This window comes from Oryx dammah, unplaced genomic scaffold (assembly GCF_014754425.2).
Source record: "Oryx dammah isolate SB20612 unplaced genomic scaffold, SCBI_Odam_1.1 HiC_scaffold_8, whole genome shotgun sequence".
NCBI lineage: Eukaryota > Metazoa > Chordata > Mammalia > Artiodactyla > Bovidae > Oryx > Oryx dammah.
The window spans coordinates 16,687,464-16,707,026 of NW_024070192.1; the positions used below are offsets into that span (position 1 = coordinate 16,687,464).

The following is a 19,563-nucleotide window of genomic DNA, read 5'->3' on the forward strand; positions in this document are numbered from 1 at the left end:
GAAAGATGCCTTTGTATGGCGTGTGATTCCTCAGGACATGTGTGTGGGAGACTCCTATCCTGTGGGCTCTTCATTTTTGCATTCCTGGCACCCAGCACAGTGTCAGGAACATAGCAGGGCCTAAGGAAGATTGGGGGCTGTGTGTAAACCCAGTATAGGTATGGGACACTGCAGGGGTGAGTGTACCCCAGACGACTGACCAAGCAGGCCCTGGATACCATGCCTCTCTGGGTGACCACATACATAGTGGTGAAAATGTGCAGAATCAGGCCCATCTGATTCAAATCTTAGGGCTAGTGCTTAGTAACCATGTGTGCTTGGGCAAGTTACTTAACCCCTCTGAGCTGTAGGTTCCTATTCTGTAAGATGATGATAAAAATACTTGCTAACAATATTGTTGTGTTGATTGAATGAGATTAAAGCACTTAGAATGGAGTCTGATATATAACAGCCACTAAGTATATCTTTGTTGTTGTTTTGTTTAGCTGCTAAGTTGTGTCCAACTCTTTGGGACCCCATGGACTATAGCCTGCCAGGCTCCTCTGTCCATGGGATTTCCCAGGCAAGAATACTGGATGGGTTGCCATTTCCTTCTCTAGGGGATCTTCCTGACCCAGGGATCGAACCCAAGTCTCCTGCATTGGCAGGTGGACGCTTTACCACTAAGCTGCCAGGGAAGCCCAAGTAAATATTAGCTATCATTATTTATTATTATCACTCATGACCTTCAGACAGGGGATTACCCTGGGTCCTTGTCAGCAATATGATTTCCACGTGTCTCTGATGTTCACTAGTCAATAATTCTATTACTTTCTGGCATCATCATATTCATACCATTATTTTATATGTTTCCAAGTCTGTGGTCTGCCACATAATGGAGCCTTGACCCTGGGGACGCACTTTCCCCCTGCATGTGAGAGGCCCCCCAAAGGCCCCAGCTCAATGCCAGCCACCCCAGGCCAGACGCCCATCCATCTGTCTCAGTCCCTCCACCCCACCCTCACCATCTGTCTCTACCAGTGCCCATCGGTCTGGGTAGGTCTTAGCGCTGGAAGACAAATAGCCTGTTTTCAGAGGCTGCTGTGGAAGGTGATGGACTGCATGCCCTGAAGCCAGGCAGACGGGGCTGGGGGCAGGGACATGGGGTACAAATCATCAGGGAATGGATGACATTCATCACGGCCCACTGCCTCCGAGGACTGATGACTCCGTCATGGGCTCAGGAATGTCACTGTGCAGGGGCACAGCAGGCAAGTTAATGGAGACTGAGCTGCCCCCCGCCATCAGTGCACGGGGCCTGGAGCAGGGAGGGGCTCCATCTCAGGCCAGGCCTCTGAGTAGGTCTCCTCCCTCCCAGGCTTTCTCCTCTAGAGCTCCAGACTCTTGCTCCAGATCTTTCCCATTCCTCAGGGCCCAGCTTAGCCAACTTTGCAGCCAGATGTTCTGGGCTGTCAGTATCTCCCCAGGCTTCCTGCCCTTCCCGTCTCACCCCTCCCCTGTTCTTCCACCAAACCCACCTGCTGTTCTTCGGTGAACTCTAGCTTCGACTCAGAGTGTTGGCTCTTCTCTGCCAGTCTCTGCTCAGAATCTCTCAGAGACTTGCTTTGAAACTTCCTCCTTCAGGAAGCCTTCCTAGATTCACACCACCCCTGATCTAACCTCCCTGCTGCCTCCACTGTAGTGAGCAGTTCATGGCCAGTGTCTGCCTCTCATTCCAGCTACAAGGTAAGCACTTTTAAAATCCTGCTGTTACCAACAATAATAAATAATACTCAGTAGTGGTATGGCACTCTACAGTTTATGAAATATTGCCATTAAGTGTACTGCATTTAATTGCAGTGGATCCTTGAGGCAGGTATCAGCCATCCTACTCTTGAGTTACAGAGTGAGGCTCAAGGAACTCAAGGGCATGCTCATCCCTGAAGTCAAGGGCTACCAGCTGGGACCCCTAGGGCAGACAGAACAAGACTGAACACCACTATGAGCACGGGAACACAGTCAGTGCTCCAGGCCCCATTCGTCCCCTACCCCCTCCCCGAGCCAGTAGGGAGGGAACAGTAGGCCAGGGGGCAGCTGCTCGGCACTGTGGAGTCCTCTCCCTGCAGGCCCAGAATCAGAAACTCCCTGCCTCCCTGTAGCACACGGCGGCCGTTTCTCCACCAGCAGGCGTCTTGTGCTCCTCCTCACAGCACATGTGTTTATGGACTTGACCCCCAGACCAGACTGTCAGCCCCTCTTTGTTCTGCCAGGGAACATGGGTCCTGGCACACAGTAGGTGCTCAGTTAATGAGCTGGATTAAATCAAACAGAGAGACCTGCAGAGAAAAAGGAATTACCAAAGAAGAGTCCCTCAAAGACCCTTAGGTACCCCTCTCCATCTTCACTGGGCAATAGCATCGCCAGGATGCTAACCCCTAGTTAAAGGGGTCAGGATGAGGGTTCAGGGACCACACTCCAGATTAGAAAAGGCATGGCCCCAGAAGCCCCAAACCTAATTCTCCCATGTCAGTTTCCTCATGAGTATAAATTGTTGTTTAGTCACTAAGTCGTGTCTGACCCTTTGCAACCTCATGGACTGTCTCCAGTCCTCCACGCCAGTCTCCTCTGTCCTCCACTATCTCCCGGCGTCTGCTCAAACTCATGCCCATTGAGTCTGTGATGCTATCTAACCATCTCATTTTCTGCTGTCCCCTTCTCCTTTTGCCTTCAATTTTTCCCAGTGTCAGGGTCTTTTCCAGTGATTTGGCTCTTTGCATCAGGTAGCCAAAGTATTGCATCTTAAACTCTTGTGAGGATGAAATAGGATTATTATACAAAAGCACTTGTAAATGGTGAAATTATACAAGTAGTAATATTTACAGTCCTTTGTGTCAAGGAGGGGTAGAGCACGGTGTTAAGGGACATTCGTGGAAGCCAGGCTTCCTGGGCTCAAGTCGGCCAGCACTTACTTCTGCTCCAGGCCTCAGTTTCCTTATGTGTAAAAGGGATAGACCTGCAACTGCCTCAGGAGGTCACTGTGAAAACTGGGTTAATACACAGATAGTCTCGACTTACAATGGTTCTACTTAATGAGTTTTTGACTTTACGATGGCTTGAAAGCAATATGCATTCAGCACAAACTGCACTTCTAATTTTGAAGTTTGACCTTTTCCCAGGCTAGTCATGTGGTACAATCCTCCCTCTTGATGCTGGGCAGTGGCAGCAGCCACAGTCCCCAAACAGTCATGCGATTATGAGAAGAAACAACCATCAGTGCACTTAGAACCACTCTACCCACACAGCCATTCTGATTTTCACTTCAGTATGCCATAAATGACATACAATACTTTAATTTTTTTTTTTTAAAAAGGCTTTGCATCAGATGGTTTTGCCCAACTGTAGCTAATGTAAGTATTCTGAGCATGTCAAAGTAGACAAGTCTAAGCTATGCCTGCTGCTGCTGCTGCTAAGTCACTTCAGTCGTGTCCGACTCTGTGAGACCCCATAGACGGCAGCCCACCAGGCTCCCCCGTCCCTGGCTAGGTTATGTGTATTCAATGCATTTCCGGCTTATGATATTTTCCATTTACAATGGGTTTACCTGGACGTTACCCCATCGTGAGTCAAGGAGGATCTGTTCTCAAACACCTCGGATGGTGCCCCGCACATAGCTGTTGATGTTTAGTCACTTGTCTGACTCTTCATGACCCCATGGACTACAGACTTCGCTGTCCCTCACCATCTCCTGGAGTTTGCTCAAACTCATGTCTATTAAATCGGTGATACCTCTAGCCATCCACCCATAGTTAGCACCCTATATATTCTGCTCCGGGCATTTTTAGCAGCAGAACAGCAGACTCTCTTCCTCACTGACGCCTGAGTCACAGCCTAGCCTTCTGCTCTGTTGATTCTCACAGCAGCAAGGGCTGGGGTGTCTTGCCCTGTTTTCCAGCCCAGAGCCAGGAGATAACACCTGGGCACACTTGCCCCAAGCCCCTCTGTCACCGAATCGCAGCTCTCTTTCCCACCACTCCTACTCAACACGGCACTCTGTGGACAAATGATGGATTGCTTGGAGCCCCAGAGAGGAAATCCCTCCGCTACCCCTGCCCTCTCACTGGCCGTGTGTAGGTGCTGGAGCCCTGGAGGGAGATGGGTGGTAGGGCTTTGGGGACCTGGAACCTTGCAGGAGGCAGATGGGCATACTCACCAGAGACGTTGCTGGCCACAGACAAGCTCTCGCAATGCTGGTCCTGGAGTGAGGCGGAAATGGAGTTCAGCCCCAGGAGGAGAAGGGCCTGTGGGCGTAGGAGGCGAGGGGCTCGGTTAGCCTGTGCCAGGAGCAGTCTGGACCGCAACTTCCTGCCGCTTCCAGTCTCCTTCCTCCTCCGTACAGTCTCATCCAGACACACCTCCTTCTCCCACCAACCCAGCCTCCCTATCCTCCTGCCCCGTGTTCTTCTTGCCTACAACGTCTGGGGCTGCCCTGCTCTCGGAGGAACCTGAAAAGACGGCAGGAGACAGCAGGAGCCTAGGTTCCCAGGACAGAGGTGAACTCTTTCCCTGAGGGCAGGGAAGCCCTACCTGAGAAAGCCACCTCCATTCTCATGGGATCACAAGGATGGCACAGCTGTGTCCCAACACACACCCACACACAGACATACAGACACACAGAGACACACACATCCTCCCACCTGCCCCCTGAACACCCCTCCCCTACCCTGGGCTCACTCCCTCCCCAGCTGCAGGAGCTCAGGGCCGGTGGTTTAATGAGCTGCCTCACTGGCCCTCATCCCTGTCCAGCTAATTAGTGGTCACTGAAAACTGTGCCTGAACCATCTACCAAGTCCTTTTACATCCACGATGACACTTCATTCTCTGTGGGGCAGGTGTGGCTGTCCCTGATGAGGAAGCTGAGGCCCCGAGAGGTGAAGGGATAAATGTGTCTGGAAAGATGGCTGCTTTATTCCAGGGACAATCTTTGCCTCTTACATCCCTGGGAACTCTGTATCACTCTGATTCCAAAATTGCGGCCTACCTGGGGACAGCAGCATGGGCTCCACGGAGGGCTGTCCCTTCTTCAACTAACACCCCCACACAATCATTGTGTTCCCTCCCTTGAGGTCAACTCCCTCCCTGTGGATTTAGAGTCAAGAGACCTGGCGTCCGCCCCAGTTCCACTGTGTTGCCATGGACAAGTTACTTGACCTCTCTGTGCCTCAGTTTCCTCACCTGTAAAGACTGGCATAATAGCCTCCCCATCTCCCCAGGCTTACAGGGTATGTAGGAGTCCTTTGTAAGCGGCACAGCTTGCTCCAAGAGGACAGGGATTTTGTTTTATTCATTGCATTCAAATTTGCTGAATACGTTAATGGGTTACATTGTGTTTCAGGTCTACAACAGGCGCTCAATAGGTCACGTTGATTGATTTGAACTTCATGATTCTCATTTAGTCAAGGGTTGAAGGCTGGATGATTGTTTTCCTAGGGATTTGATTTGTGAAGGGCTAAGAAGCATGTGGGGGTTTAGGGTAGGGAAGGATGGAAATCAGAACTTCCCCCAGTTGTCAGGACATGGGAACCTGGTGACCTGCAGAGCTCTGTCTCCTTGACCTCATGGGAGACTCCTCTCCACATCACCACCCCTGCTCCCTGCTCTTTATTCCTGGGGTCTCCCCTCCCTGGGACTCTCTCTTACCTCCCTCCACCCTCCATGGGGTCTCGGCCCTAGCCCATTTGCAATCAGTTCTGAAAAATTCACTGCAGAACTATTAGGGGAAACAGTGACCAAAACCTCCTGCCCTGTCCAGGCAAGATAGTAACCACTTACATGAGTTATCTTACAACAGGAGGTCCTGAGAAGGAACTCAGAACTCATAAGCGACCACCAACCAGAAGAATTCAAGAAAATCAAAAGTAGAGAGAAGACAGACGCCAGTCCACATGTCCTACCGGCCTCCCAGAATCCTTGCTGGAATCCATCATGGTTGAGCAATGTGTGTGCCACCAGTAAGGACCCTGAGTCAGATGGATTGGCCCCAGACAATCTGGAAACTAACCCCATCACCATAAAATCTGGGACTGTGAGCCACGTGGCAGAGCAGTTCTCCTGGGTTCCCTTACCCTGCTGCTCTCCTCCTGGGCACCCCTTCCCAATAAAGTCTCAGTACATGTGTCTCCTTGGACAATTCATTCCCAAGTGTTAGAAAAGAACCCACTCTCGGGCCCTGGAAGGAGTCCCCCTTCCTGCAATAGGACTTCAGACAGAGACGCATAGATCTGGAAGTAGCCTGAGCCTTTTCAGAGGAAAATCGGATTGGGAGAGAGGTAGGGGCTTGTCAGAGTCCCACGGTGAGCAAGTTTCAAATTTAGACCCAAGCCAGGGTGGTAGCCAACGCCACTGGCAAGCATTTGCAGCCTTCACTGGCAGGGCTAGGACTAAGGTGAGAAGAGCAAGGCATTCCTTTCAGATGCAAAATATAAGGGGTGGGGGCTGGGCACCAAAAATCTTAGTAGTCAGATACATAATATTTTAATGCAATATTTTTAAAAATTCTACATCAATGCCATACAGATGGCTAACAAACACATGAAAAGATGCTCAACATCACTCATTATCAGAGAAATGCAAATCAAAACCACAATGAGGTACCATCTCATACCGGTCAGAATGGCTGCTCTCAAAAAGTCTACAAACAATAAATGCTGGAGAGGGTGTGGAGAAAAGGGAACCCTCTTACACTGTTGGTGGGAACGTAAACTAATACAGCCACTATGGAGAACAGTGTGGAGATTCCTTAAAAAACTGGAAATAGAACTGCCCTATGACCCAGCAATCCCACTGCTGGGCATACACACTGAGGAAACCAGAATTGAAAGAGACATGTGTACCCCAATGTTCATCGCAGCACTGTTTATAATAGCCAGGACATGGAAGCAACCTAGATGTCCATCAGCAGATGAATGGATAAGAAAGCCGTGGTACATATACAAAATGGAATATTACTCAGCTATTTAAAAGAATGCATTTGAATCAGTTCTAATGAGGTGGATGAAACTGGAGCCTATTATAGAGTGAAGTAAGCCAGAAAGAAAAACACCAATATAGTATACTAACGCATATATATGGAATTTAGAAAGATGGTAATGGTAATCCTGTATGTGAGACAGCAAAAGAGACACAGATGTATAGAACAGCCTTTTGGACTCTGTGGGAAAAGGCGAGGGTGCGATGATTTGAGAGAACAGCATTGAAACATGTATATTATCATATGTGAAACAGATCGTCAGTCCAGGTTTGATGCATGATACAGGGTGCTTGGGGCTGGTGCACTGGGATGACCCTGAGGGACGGGATGGGGAGGGAGGTTGGAGGGGGGTTCAGGATGGCGAACACATGTACACCCATGGCTGATTCACGTCAATGTGTGGCAAAAATCACTACAATAATGTAAAGTAATTAGCCTCCAATTAAAACAAATAATTTAAAAAATTCTACATCAATGCAAAAAATTCCATGATGAACAACATATAAAAAGCTTTTTTTTTTTTTTTTAAGGCAGGCTCACTACCAGTGCTGGGTCCTATTGGAACCTGGGGTAAAAGGAAAAATTAGTGATAACATTAAAATATTATTTATCTTGATGGTGCGATTTGGGGCAGCTTTTTAAATCCCATGCTTGAGAAAAATGTCTCACTTGCCTGACCCTAGTCCCGGCCTTGTTGCTCATGTGCCTTCTCCCCAGACTGGCCCCCACCCACAGCCCAGGCTCTGCCCACCACCCACCAGCACCACCCACCTTCCCACTCCTGTCTGATGACAAAGGCAGATCCTGATCCCTTCCCTCCTACTCTACATTCCAAGACAGAACCAATACTCCCCACTTCCGGTCAGGGCCTGCCCAACCCCCAGCCTCTGGTAGGAAGTCCCCGGCTCTGCATTCACCCACTTTGTTCCCCAGGGCTGAGCCTGAGTCTGCGATGGGCTTTGTTGATTCCCTCACTGGCACACTCCCCCATCACATCATGAGGGTCTTTTTGATCTAACTGGGCCAAGCTCCAGGCTCCGAGCCCACCCCGGCCCTGTGCCCCCATCCCGTGCCCAGAGCTTGGCCTCGGCCAACAGGGCTGGGGTCAGCTAACTTGCTCCTGGGACCCAGGAGTGATTAGAACAAACCCGGTCATCTCTCTGGCCCTGTGGAACTTCCAATGCTTTATTAATCAGTAATTAAACTTCACAGTCCCCAAGAGAGATGGCAAACTATCTTTACCCTCATTTTCCAAATGAAAAACGCAGAAGCAAGAAAGAGGTGGAGGCCACCAGGCCCGCAGTGGCTCCTGCAGGCTGAGCAGAGAGCAGCGTCCACGCTGACAGACCTGCTGTCAGCTGGGCACAGTCAGCGGGCCCCAGCTGTGAGCTGTCCCCGGGGGAGGGCCGCTCAAAGGGTATGCCCAGAGACCTCTTCTAGAAGCGGACTAGGGGCCCCCAGCCCTGGCTTGTCACTCACCCCTGCCTCTGCCATCTCCCAACAGGGACACATGTGTACACACACACACAGAATGGAAATGGGGCTCCCATAGCCAACTCAGCCACAGGCAAATTAAAGAAACTGGTAACACCCTGTATAAAAATATCAGCCCTGCTGCCTGGCATTCTACCGCTATCCTAAGCCTGAAGCTGCGCTTTGTGCTTTGGTCTTTCAGTTCCTCCTTGAAAGCATGCCATATTTCATTCACACTGAATTACTTATGGTTTCCCAGCACACGGGGTCCTGCTGGGGTCTGCCCACTCCTCACCCTGGCTCACCCCTTCCCCTGGTGAACTCTGCAGCCCTCAAACCTCAGGTCCAGAGCCCCGCCTCTTAGCAGCATCTCCCCGATCCTCCAATGCCAAGCAACTCCATGACCCATCCATGCACCCAGGTCCCCTCCATACACACACTAGATAGACCCTGGCAATTGGAGAGCTCAGACTAGTCCCAAATGCATGGAATTGCCTCTGTAAAAGCACTTACGCACCGGGGTTCTAATTAGATGGCAAATACACCAGCCAGAAGGTCTTAGCCTCGAATCTTAATGTCTTGCGGTTCAACAAGGAGTGGGCAAATCCAGATTCATCACGAAACCAAAGCAAACGCCAGGGCAAGACACCTGTCCTCGGCTGGCTGCCTATAACCCCGATCCTCACCTCTCACGGATGCTCTGGTTCACAAAGTCATTTTTTCCCAAAAGAGGGCTGGGTTTGGATTATGCCAAGAAAAAGGCTTCTTGAAATTCCCCAACCAGCTTCCCCTCTCAGGAAATCTTGGCTCTGTACAGAATCTGGATCTAAGCCACCTCTGGCTCCGTGGTAGGGTTTGTCACGCTCCTAGCTTATTCCTGAATCATACTTTCATGAAAAGTGCAGAGTTTTCCTGTGTATTTCCTTCCACCATAATGCTGATCTCCTCTTCAACATTCACTAGTTTTCCAACAGGAAATTATGACACTGTAGGGGCAGACAGGCCCCTGAGTTTCAAGGATGTTGCTTGCTTTCTTCTAAAGCTGAGAGTTTTTAATCTGGGGCCCACAAACACATGAGGCAGGGTGAGGGGCATGAAACCCTGTGATTAAATGCAGACTGTTATGTGTAGGGACTTCCTTGGTGGTCCAGTGGCTGGGACTTTGAGCTCTTAATGTAAGGGGTTCGGGTCCAACCCATGGTCGGGAAACCAGGTCCCAAATGCCACAACTAAAAGGTAGTCCAGTGATTAAGACTCTGTGCTTCCACTGCAGGGAGGGGCTACAGGTTTGATCCCTGGTCAGGGAAGTTCTGCGTGCCATGGGGTGCGGCCAACAAAAAAGAACCCTCAGGCCGCAACTAAGACTCGGTACAGCCAAATACATTTTTTTTTTTTTTAAAAGAATGTTGCATATAAGGCCAATGATTTTCGGGGGAAGGTAAAGAGCTTCTTCCACTGCTCAGTGAAGTCTCAGTTCAGTTCAGTTCAGTCTCTCAGTCATGTCCGACTCTTTGCGACCCCACGAATCGCAGCACGCCAGGCCTCCCTGTCCATCACCATCTCCCGGAGTTTAGTCAAACTCACGTTCATCGAGTCAGTGATACCATCCAGCCATCTCATCCTCTGTCGTCCCCTTTTCCTCCTGCCCCCAATCCCTCCGAGCATCAGAGTCTTTTCCAATGAGTCAACTCTTCACATGAGGTGGCCAAAGTACTAGAGCTTCAGCTTTAGCATCATTCCTTCCAAAGAAATCCCAGGGCTGATCTCGTTTAGAATGGACTGGTTGGATCTCCTTGCAGTCTAAAGGACTCTCAAGAGTCTTCTCCAACACCACAATTCAAAAGCATCAATTCTTTGGCGCTCAGCTTTCTTCACAGTCCAACTCTCATATCCATACATCACCACTGGAAAAACCATAGCCTTGACTAGATGGACCTTTGTTGGCAAAGTAATGTCTCTGCTTTTCAATATGCTATCTAGGTGAAGTCTAGCACCCCAAAATATGGCCAGAGCATGTGATGAGAGAGGTCACATCAGAGGCCTGGGCCTCACCAAACTGGACACGTCATCCTCATCAGCCCTGGCTGCTGGCTCCTCCTTTCAGAACCATTTTTGACAAACCAAGTTTTCAGGACTTTGTGAGGTGGGAAAGAAAACCAAAATGGGACTGAGGATCTGAAGCTGGCGGGTGCTAAGCTCACTCACGAGGTAATGCCTCACTTCCGTGCACCCGCCTGGCAGCCCCGAGGCCCCCGCACCTCAGCTGCAAATCTCTCCATTCGTGAAAGAGCCAGACCTTGAATGTTAAATCTGGGAAGGCCAAGGGCGTGGTGTGGCTTAATCACACCATCACATAAAATGACCCGGGCTCCCTAACACGGGAGGAGCACTGAGCTCTGGAGGGCGGACAGGGCAAATCTCCTGCCCCACCCCCACCGCCCCGTCTCATAGGGGCTGTGGCTCAGCAGTAAAGCATCCACTGGCTGATGCAGGAGGCTCCGGAGACTCGGGTTCAATCCCTGGGTCAGAAAGATCCCCTGGAGGAGGAAATGGCAACCCACTCCGGTATTCTTGCCTGGAGAATCCCATGGACAGAGGAGCCTGGTGGGCTATAGTCCATGGGGTTGCAAAGATTGGCTACGACTGAGCAACGGAGCACGCACGCACACTCACGCACAGTTGAACTGCTTTTAGTGCTGAGTGGAGGCTGGGGTTCAGTAAGCAGGTGTTCTGGGTCTGTCTTTCAAGTGGATGAAAGATGGAGGAAGACAGATCAGGGCAGGGCATGGGAAGAAGGGATGCAGAGGAGAGGGGAGGGCGAAGGAGCCCGTGAAGAGGGCGGGTGGGTGGGCCGGAGTCTGACAGCTGCCCCCTCCAGGCTGCTCCAGCTGCTGCCCATGCCCCACCCCCTGGCCAGTGCAGAGTGTGGCTGGAATTGAAGCTGCCACCCCAATTCCCAGTGTGACTTTGGCATAAAGGTTAATCACACCCAGAAAATGCTTATTAGAGACCATAAATAACTATGCTGCTGAGGCTCAGTTTGGTCTTTAAGGGACAAAAGCACAATTTCCTTTGATGGGATGATCTGGTAATTAACCTTTCAGGGAGAGTCCTGAAGGGCCACTGGAGGCAACAGGGGCCACCTTCACTTCTCCAAAGTTCACGAGGAGCAAGGAGAAGGGGGTCAGCCTTCCCTCCCCTTCACAACCTCTGATGCTCAGCCTGGGAGAGCCCCAGAGGCCCCAGGAAAACCTCTCCTAGGGGCCAGGGACTGAAATAGCTGTCCAGCAGAATCACAGCTTTAGCATTTGAGAGTGGTCTTCCAGCAAGATTCTTCCCCCTTCTTCTGGGCTCTGAGCCCAGTCCTGCCACTGTCTGTGGGGGGCAAATCACCTCGCCCCCTCTGGGCAATACCCTCTTTCTTACCTGCATTACAGAGATGTAGGCCACCTGACTGATGGGGAGAATAATGAGAGGGATGCTTTCTGGAATTTAAAGACTCCTACAAGTGCCCATAAGGGTTTCCCAGGTGCAGCAGTGATAAAGAATTCACCTGTCAAAGCAGGAGGCACTAGAGATGTGGCTTCAATCCCTAGATCAGGAAGATTCCCTGAAGAAGGGAGTGGTAACCCACTCCAGTATTTTTGCCTGGGAAATACCATGGACAGAGGAGCCTGGCGGGCTACCGTCCATGGGGTTGCAAAGAGTTGGACACCACTGAGCGACTGAGCATACACACACACACATACACACACACTCACACACACAAAGTGCCCATGGAGTCACGATCATGACTAGGTCACTCTGGGCCCTAGAATCTTTCTTGGTTACGGAGAGCGTTGGACTAGAACAAGCTGTCCTGGTGTTCCTTCCAGGCCCTGGGGGAGGGGCTGCAGTAGGACCAGTGTTCTCTCCTCCACTCCGTCAGACTGTTCAGCCTTCTCTGTAAGCTTTCCTTTTTTCAAAGGAAAAAGGGGGTTTTCAGCTTAAAAGGAAAGTTGTTTTGATTTTTGTCTCCTGTTTTTTTTAAACCATCCAACTAAGTGATCTCATCGAGCTCCCTGTTGAACTGGGATTCTACATTCAAGCAGTCCAGGATTCCTTGATTTGAAGAAAAGGAAACGAATTCAAAAGAGGTGGGGAAGGACACATAGACACACACACACACATATACGACAGATACACACACACAAAGGAGAATGGCAAGGTGAGGTGTGCAGGAGTGCAGGGGGACTATGGGATTACAGGAGGGGTCAGCACAAGGCGACGGTGTGGGCAGGCTTCCTGGGGGAGGTGAGCTGGAGGATGGCAGAGCGCCCACGACTGTGAGAAGGAGAGAGAGGGCTTTCCAGGCGGGGGCGGGAGGTGGGGGGAGGTCCTGAGCTTTGGGGGCAGCACAGACCACCTGTGGAAGGGCTCAGACACTAGGCTGAGATGGATCCACCCGGCCTGAAGTGCGGAGGTGGATTCCTGAGCATCAGCTTGTCATAGCTGGTCAGTTTCATCATTTGTAGGTACAGAGACAGACCCAGAGAGCGGAAGAGACACAAGCTCAGTGGAGATCCTTCAGTAACTGGGGGAAAAACCTGAGCCTGGCTGCCTTCCCTGGCCCAGGAGACTGTGGCAGATCCTGACCTGGGGCCAAAAGCTGCCCCCGGCTCCCCAGTGAGGCCAAGACTGCAGCCCTCCCTGGAGAGCGCCAGAGGCAAAAGACCCTCAGCAAACACTGCCGCCTGCTGGCCAAGGAAGGAAAGCCCACTCCTCCTGGGCTCTGGGGTCCCCTGGCTCCACAGCCCAAATATCTGACCATCCTGACTCTGCTTTGCTCTGCGCTATACCGAACTGAACTGAACTGATGGTCTTTTTCAGCTCTATTGAAATGACATATAACATTGTATAAATTTAAAGTATACATGATGATTCGACACATATATATTGCAAAATGATTATCACATTAGTTAACATATCCATTATCTCACATAGTTACAATTGTGTGTGTGTGTTAGAAACTATTAAGATCTACTCTCTTAGTAATTTTCAAATACTGAACACAGTATTGTTAGCTATAGTCAACATGCTGTCCATTGCACCCCCAGAATGTATTCATCTTATAACTGGAAGTTTGTATTTTTGACTACCTTCACCCATTCCCACATCTCCATTTCACTCATGGCAATCACCAACCTGTTCTCTGTTTCTCTGAGTTTGAATTTTTTAGATTCCACATATATGTGAGATCATAAGGTACTTATTGTTTTTTGTCTAATTTTATTCAACATAATGCCCTTGAGGTTCATCCTTATCATCACAAATGGCAGGATTTCCTTCTTTTTATGTCTTAACAATATTCCACATTTTCTTTATCCATTTATCCATTGGCAGACACTTTTGTGTTTCTGTATCTTAGCTATTGTATTGTTGTTCAGTCACTAAGTCGCATCCGACTCCTCGCGACCCCCTGCACTGCAGCTCGCCAGGCTTCTCTGTCCTTCACCATCTCCCAGAGTTTGCTCAAACTCATGTCCACTGAGTCAGTCATGCCATTCAGGCATTTCATCCTCTGCCGCCCCCTTTTCCTCTTGCCCTCAATCTTTCCCAGTAACAGGGTCTTTTCTAATCAGTTGGCTCTTCACATCAGGTGGCCAAAGTACTGGAGCTTCAGTATTAAGTCCTTCTAATGAATATTCAGGGTTGATTTCCTTTGGAATTGACTGGTTTTATCTCCTCACTGTTTGCTGTCCAAGGGACTATTGTACACAGTTCCGCAATGAACACAGGGATTCAGATATCTCTTCAAGGTAATGACTTCATTTCCTTTGGATACCGCTGTATCATATGGTAGTTCTATTTTTAATTTTTTGAATAAACTCCATACTACTTTTCACAGTGGCTGTACCCACTTACATTCCGACCAACAATGCCCTGGGGTTCCCTTTTTTCCACATCCTGCCCTGCACTGATCTTGTCTTTTTTTTATAATACCCATTCTCAGATGTGAGATGATACTTACTGTGTTTTTTATTTGTATTTCTCAGGGCTCACTTTTGTTTGGAGGGGTGCTTCTGCTATTGAGTTGTATGGGTTCCCCTTATATATTTAGGGTATTGACCCTTTATCAAAGCTGTGGTTTTTAAGGTAACAGCCTGTTTTAAGCAAAGCCAGAAGAAAATCTAAATATGAAGAAGAGGAGGGATCATAAATCAAGATTTCTTTAGAAAGCTGGCTCTCCCATTGGATTTAAAAATCAGGATCTGGTGTGCAGGAATAAAACATATGCGCAATCAACTCTTCGGAAACCTGTGTGCCTACAGGGGATATATCTGTAGAGACAGAATGACAATACGGGGGAGGTACAGAGCCCACACACAATTCTGAGACTTCTGCCCTGCACAGAGGTGCCAAGTAGAGGGGTCTCTGGAGGCTAGAACTGCAGGCTGCACATCAGCAGAGCTGGGACCCCTGGGGGCGGGGTGCATTTTCTGATTGATGCTGTAGTGCTCCAAAGACTAGCCAGAGTGAAACCAGACTTGGGACAGAGGGTGGTGATGCCGGATGCCCCTTCTCAGCCCCCTCAACTGACCCAGGACTTCTGCCCCTCCTACCACCCTTTCCCCCCACCTCACCCTTCCTCCCTCCATCCTGCCCCAGGTCAGCTCCTCCCCCCACAGCCTCTGTCTAGGACAGCCACAACCTCAAAGCAAAGAGCCTGTGCTTTCCCCAAAGGGGGTGAGCAGTGAAAGATTATTCTATTCTAGGCCATGGAGAAATAATTTATTATTACATTTAATTCACTTAAATTGCTGTTGTGCAGAGAGGGAAAAAATGGAAAGGAAAATCTCCTGCCTGCATTTCAGGGAGTGGGGCGCACCTGGGTGCTCCCGCCTCCAGGCCTTCTCCCTGGGGCCCTGGGCTCAGGATGCACCCTGCCCCACTTCCCTGCTACTTCACTCCTTTGCTCCCATAATAAGCCCCCCGCTACCCTGCACGACTCCTCCAAAAGAGGAGGTACAGGTTTCCTTTCCCTCTTGACCTCTAGCTCCAGGGCATAGCCCGGCTCTCTGAGAGCAGGCGGTGGGAATTGAGGGGTAGACTCTAGTGCAGCCCTGTCAGCTGGGGGCTCAGGAAGGGTGCATCTCGCTTCTCTCGGGGCAGTGGGGCTCCAGCCCCGGCCCCTGGGAGCTGCTCAACGGGGAGGCGCTCACGGACACCAGGGACCCACCCCTGAGGGGTGGGAGAGGCATCTGTTACACGGGGAGACAGAGCCGAGGTTGGGGACAGCGCGGAGACGCCAGCCTCGCAGGTGGCACTGTCAGCGGCGCCCTCGCTCGGCCCGCTCTCTGACAAGCGTGAGGTGAGGGAGATGTCGGTGTCGGCAGGAAAGGGTTGTCCTTTAAGAAGCTGCCTTTTAAAAGAGACGTGAACACGTATATTACGTAGAATAGATGACCAGTGAAGGGTCCATGCGTGAAGCAGGGCACTCAAAGTTGGTGTTCTGGGACAACCCAGAGGGATGGGCTGGGGAGGGAGCCAGGAGCGGGGTTCAGCATGGGGGGACACATGTGCCCCCTGGCTGATTCATGTCGATGTGTGGCAAAAACCACCACAATATTGTAAAGTAATTAGCCTCCGATTAAAATGAATTAATTAATCCAATTAAAAATTTGAAAAAAAAAAAAAAAGACGTGAAGCGGTGGGGTTGGGGGTAGACAGCATGAAATCATCAGACGCTTGGCAATTAATTTCTGTGAGAAAACCGCTCAAGGGTCCGAGGCTGGTTTTTTTTCCTGGAGAAGTGACTGCCTTCCAAGGCCATGAGGGGTGGTTTAAAGGGGGCTGCTGAACCACCCAACCCCACTCAGCAGGGAGACTCAGGGCAGAGATTAGGAACAACCAAATAATCCTCCATAAGATGGGCAATGGTCCTGCCTGTTTCTCAATGTGTAAAAGAAGTGAATTAGACAAAATCGGAAGTTTGAGACCAGTGCCTGGCAGCCAGGAGAGAGAAAATTCTGTTTCCCGGGCTTCCCCTTAGAGATCTGGGCCTGCGGGGAAACCTCGGAGTGTCTTTTACATTCTCCAAGTGATTCGGAAACTTCGCCAGAATTGAAAGAGAACTGCACTGGCCCAGTGGCTCTCCACGGGGGCAATTCTGTCCCCTGGGGGATGGGAGGCAATATCTGGAGATATTCTGGGTTGCAACGACTAGGAGAGGCTACCAGCATTTCATGGTTAGAGGTCAGCGATGCTGCTTAGCATCCTCAGATACACAGGGCAGCCCCACAGCAAGGAATTTGTTGTTGTTGTTGTTTAGTCGCTGAGTCACATCTGACTCTTTTGAAACCCCATGGACTGTAGCCCACCAGGCTGCTCTGTCCATGGAGTTCTCCAGGCAAGAATACAGGAGTGGGTTGCCGTTTCCTTCTCCAGAGGATCTTCCTGACCCAGGGATTGAACCCATGTCTCCTGCACTGGCAGGTGGATTCTTAAACACTGAGCCATCTGGGAAGCCCCAACAAGGAATGGTCCCTAATGTCAGTGGTGCTGAGCAGGGGAAACTCTGGGCTGGAGGGTTTTGCAGCTCCCTCTCAGTTCTGGAAGCCCTCACCTGCAGGCCCATCATGGAAGTTGGGAGTGTGGAAGGAAGATGGTTACTGGGAGGAGAACCCTGGAAAAGAACGGGAGGATAAAAGTGGGGATCCTGCAGGACAAGAAGAGGCCCTGATCTCACTCTGTGGACTTGGACTGGTCATTCCCCCACCTCCTAGCCTCAGCCTGAAGGCAGGAGACTGGTGAGAATGACCCCTCTTGACCAATGGATGGGAGGTCCTTCCGCTCACTGCTGTCTTGACCCAGCCAGGCAGCCACCTGTGGGCGCAGCCAACGCTGGGGATCAAGCAACACAGGGAGGGCATGGACGGATGCAGCATTTCCCAGAGCCAGCGGGCAGGGCTCTGCCAGCCTGCCCCCACCCCCCGGTCCAGTTCCTCAAAGTGGGAGACAGAGCTGACCCTGTAGAAGTCACGTTCCCTTATCTTGAGTGGGCCCAGCAACAAGGGCTAGAACCAGCGTGGGGCTAAGTCCTATGAGCTGTGGGGTGAGCCCACCACAGAGGAAGGCTTCCCTCGTCTCACCTGAGCTCTGTGAGTGTCATGGGTCGTCCCCCTCCCTGCTCCCCTCCAACCTTGGTGGGCGATATAAGGTGCAGGTTGATGAGTAAGAACAAGGCGGGGGAGAGGCCCATCCAGAACCTGCCGAGTGGTAAGGGCTCTGAATGACGAAGGGTTCCACTCTCCAGGACAGGGCTTTTTCCCACTTCTCCCTACTTGGCAGCCCAGCCCAGTGGCTACAGCACTGAGTCTTCCAGCAGGAGGCACACAGGGGCAGAGCTGGTGGGAAGCCAGACTCCCTTGAAAAGTGAACCAGGGATTCTGGGCTGTGCATCCTGGCCCCAGAGAGGGCTTTAGATCAGCGCTGCTGAAAGAGCAGTCGGACTGGTGTGGGGCTGCAGACTGTTACAGCCAGTGACATCTGGAAACGTTGGTGTGAAGTTGTCTTTGCTGTGATCTTACTGAACAGGGTCTAGACCCAGTTCAGACGTTGTCCAGCTCTGCAGGAGAGTCGTGTGGTACAGGCTGCATGGCCGTCATGCACAACAAGCCCAAGTGCCATGGATTGGAAAGACCCTCACGGTTCTTCCCCATAGCTGGCTTGAGAAATCCCGCTTTAGCTGGGGGAGAGCATGCAATGGCCAACTCATCAGGGAAGGCTCCATGGAGGAGGAGAGTCTTAAGTACCTGCTGGGCTCGGCATTAAGGGGAGGAGTGGGTGGGGGTGAGGAGGACAGAGGGGGCTGGGGGAGGGATCTCACTGGGTAAAGCAGCAGGTCCCACTCAGGAGCTTTGGTGGGGTCAGGCCCCTTGCCACACAGGCATTTCCTCCTTGATTCTCCATCGTGGTCCAGAGGAGGGCCAAGCCCAGAGAGGTTGTGGGACTTGCCCAAGGGCAGCCAGCCAGGCCTCCTGCCTCCTCAACTTTAGGGACAGTTGAGGAAGACTCCCTGAGGGATGCTCTGCTTCTCAGGGGTGCACATGCGCCACTGCCTAGGCCCAGAGTTTCACAGGCTGGCAGCAGCATTCACGATCAGACCACTGAGGCCCAGCAACCTAGAGGGAAAGACACCAAAGCTGCCCCCCACCCACCCACAGGGAGCTGGAGGGGCGGGATGTGGATTGAGGGATGGGATCCCATGGATGGAGCCAAGGATGGGCCCACTCCGTTTCGCCTGTGTCCTCTGCCACCTCTGCCTCGCCTGGCTATTCCTGCCTTTTAACCAGCAGAACTGGGACAATGGCAGGGAGGGAGCCCCAGGCTGCCCCCAAACCTCCTTCCTAGCCCCCTCCTTGAGGACTAAAGCTCCCTGACTTGCTCTCTCAAGACCCCAGGTTCTGAGAAGGTTCTTGCTTCTCTGTCCTCAGCTCAGCTCCAAACCTCACTCTGGCAATGTCTCCTACCAGCCCTGCCCAGAACCCCTCATGGAACAAACGCTGTCTGTGCTTTTACACGTGGACAAACGCCTCTGGCGCTATGGGGATCAGGGATGGAACACAGGGCAGGACCAGAATCGCTAAATGTTACTAAGTGCTGCCAACAGTGTAGCACCCGATAAGCCACCGAGTCATAAATGCACATGCAGAGCCGGGGGGATTTATCCATCTAGCTTGTCATTTCTGCCTCCTGTCGCCATAGCACCTCCACGCACACAGATAAATGTTCACTGGGGAGCGGGAGGGGGAAGATGCCCTCCACTGAATTCAGTGTCTATTGTATGCCTACAGTGCTTGGAGTGCTGGGCTAGGTGCTGGGGACACAGTCCTTTTTGTTTCTTATTTTTAAGGGAGTCCTCCTGGCCCAGGCAGAGCTCAGAATCTACAGGGGGACAAGGGCTCCAGTTAGATGAGAGAGATCAGGGGTCCATGCGTGGTCTGGTTGGTAAATGTTTTGAGCATCCTGTCGGGGAACACATCAAAGAGTTGCAGGTCCCCTGTTGTTGGGGAGCCCAGGCTCCACCAGGAGCTAAAGGCTCA

At 51.2% G+C, this 19,563-nt stretch overlaps 1 protein-coding gene across 2 annotated transcripts in view; it reads right to left on the reverse strand.

The window, feature by feature from the left end:
- Window positions 1-19,563, reverse strand: part of CRHR1 (corticotropin releasing hormone receptor 1) — a 54,080-nt gene that overhangs the window by 25,321 nt on the left and 9,196 nt on the right. For both annotated transcript variants that reach the window (XM_040245073.1, XM_040245075.1), the window contains exon 2: window positions 4,190-4,277. In XM_040245073.1, the coding sequence (XP_040101007.1) occupies window positions 4,190-4,277 (88 nt within the window). The remainder of the gene's footprint in view (window positions 1-4,189; window positions 4,278-19,563) is intronic.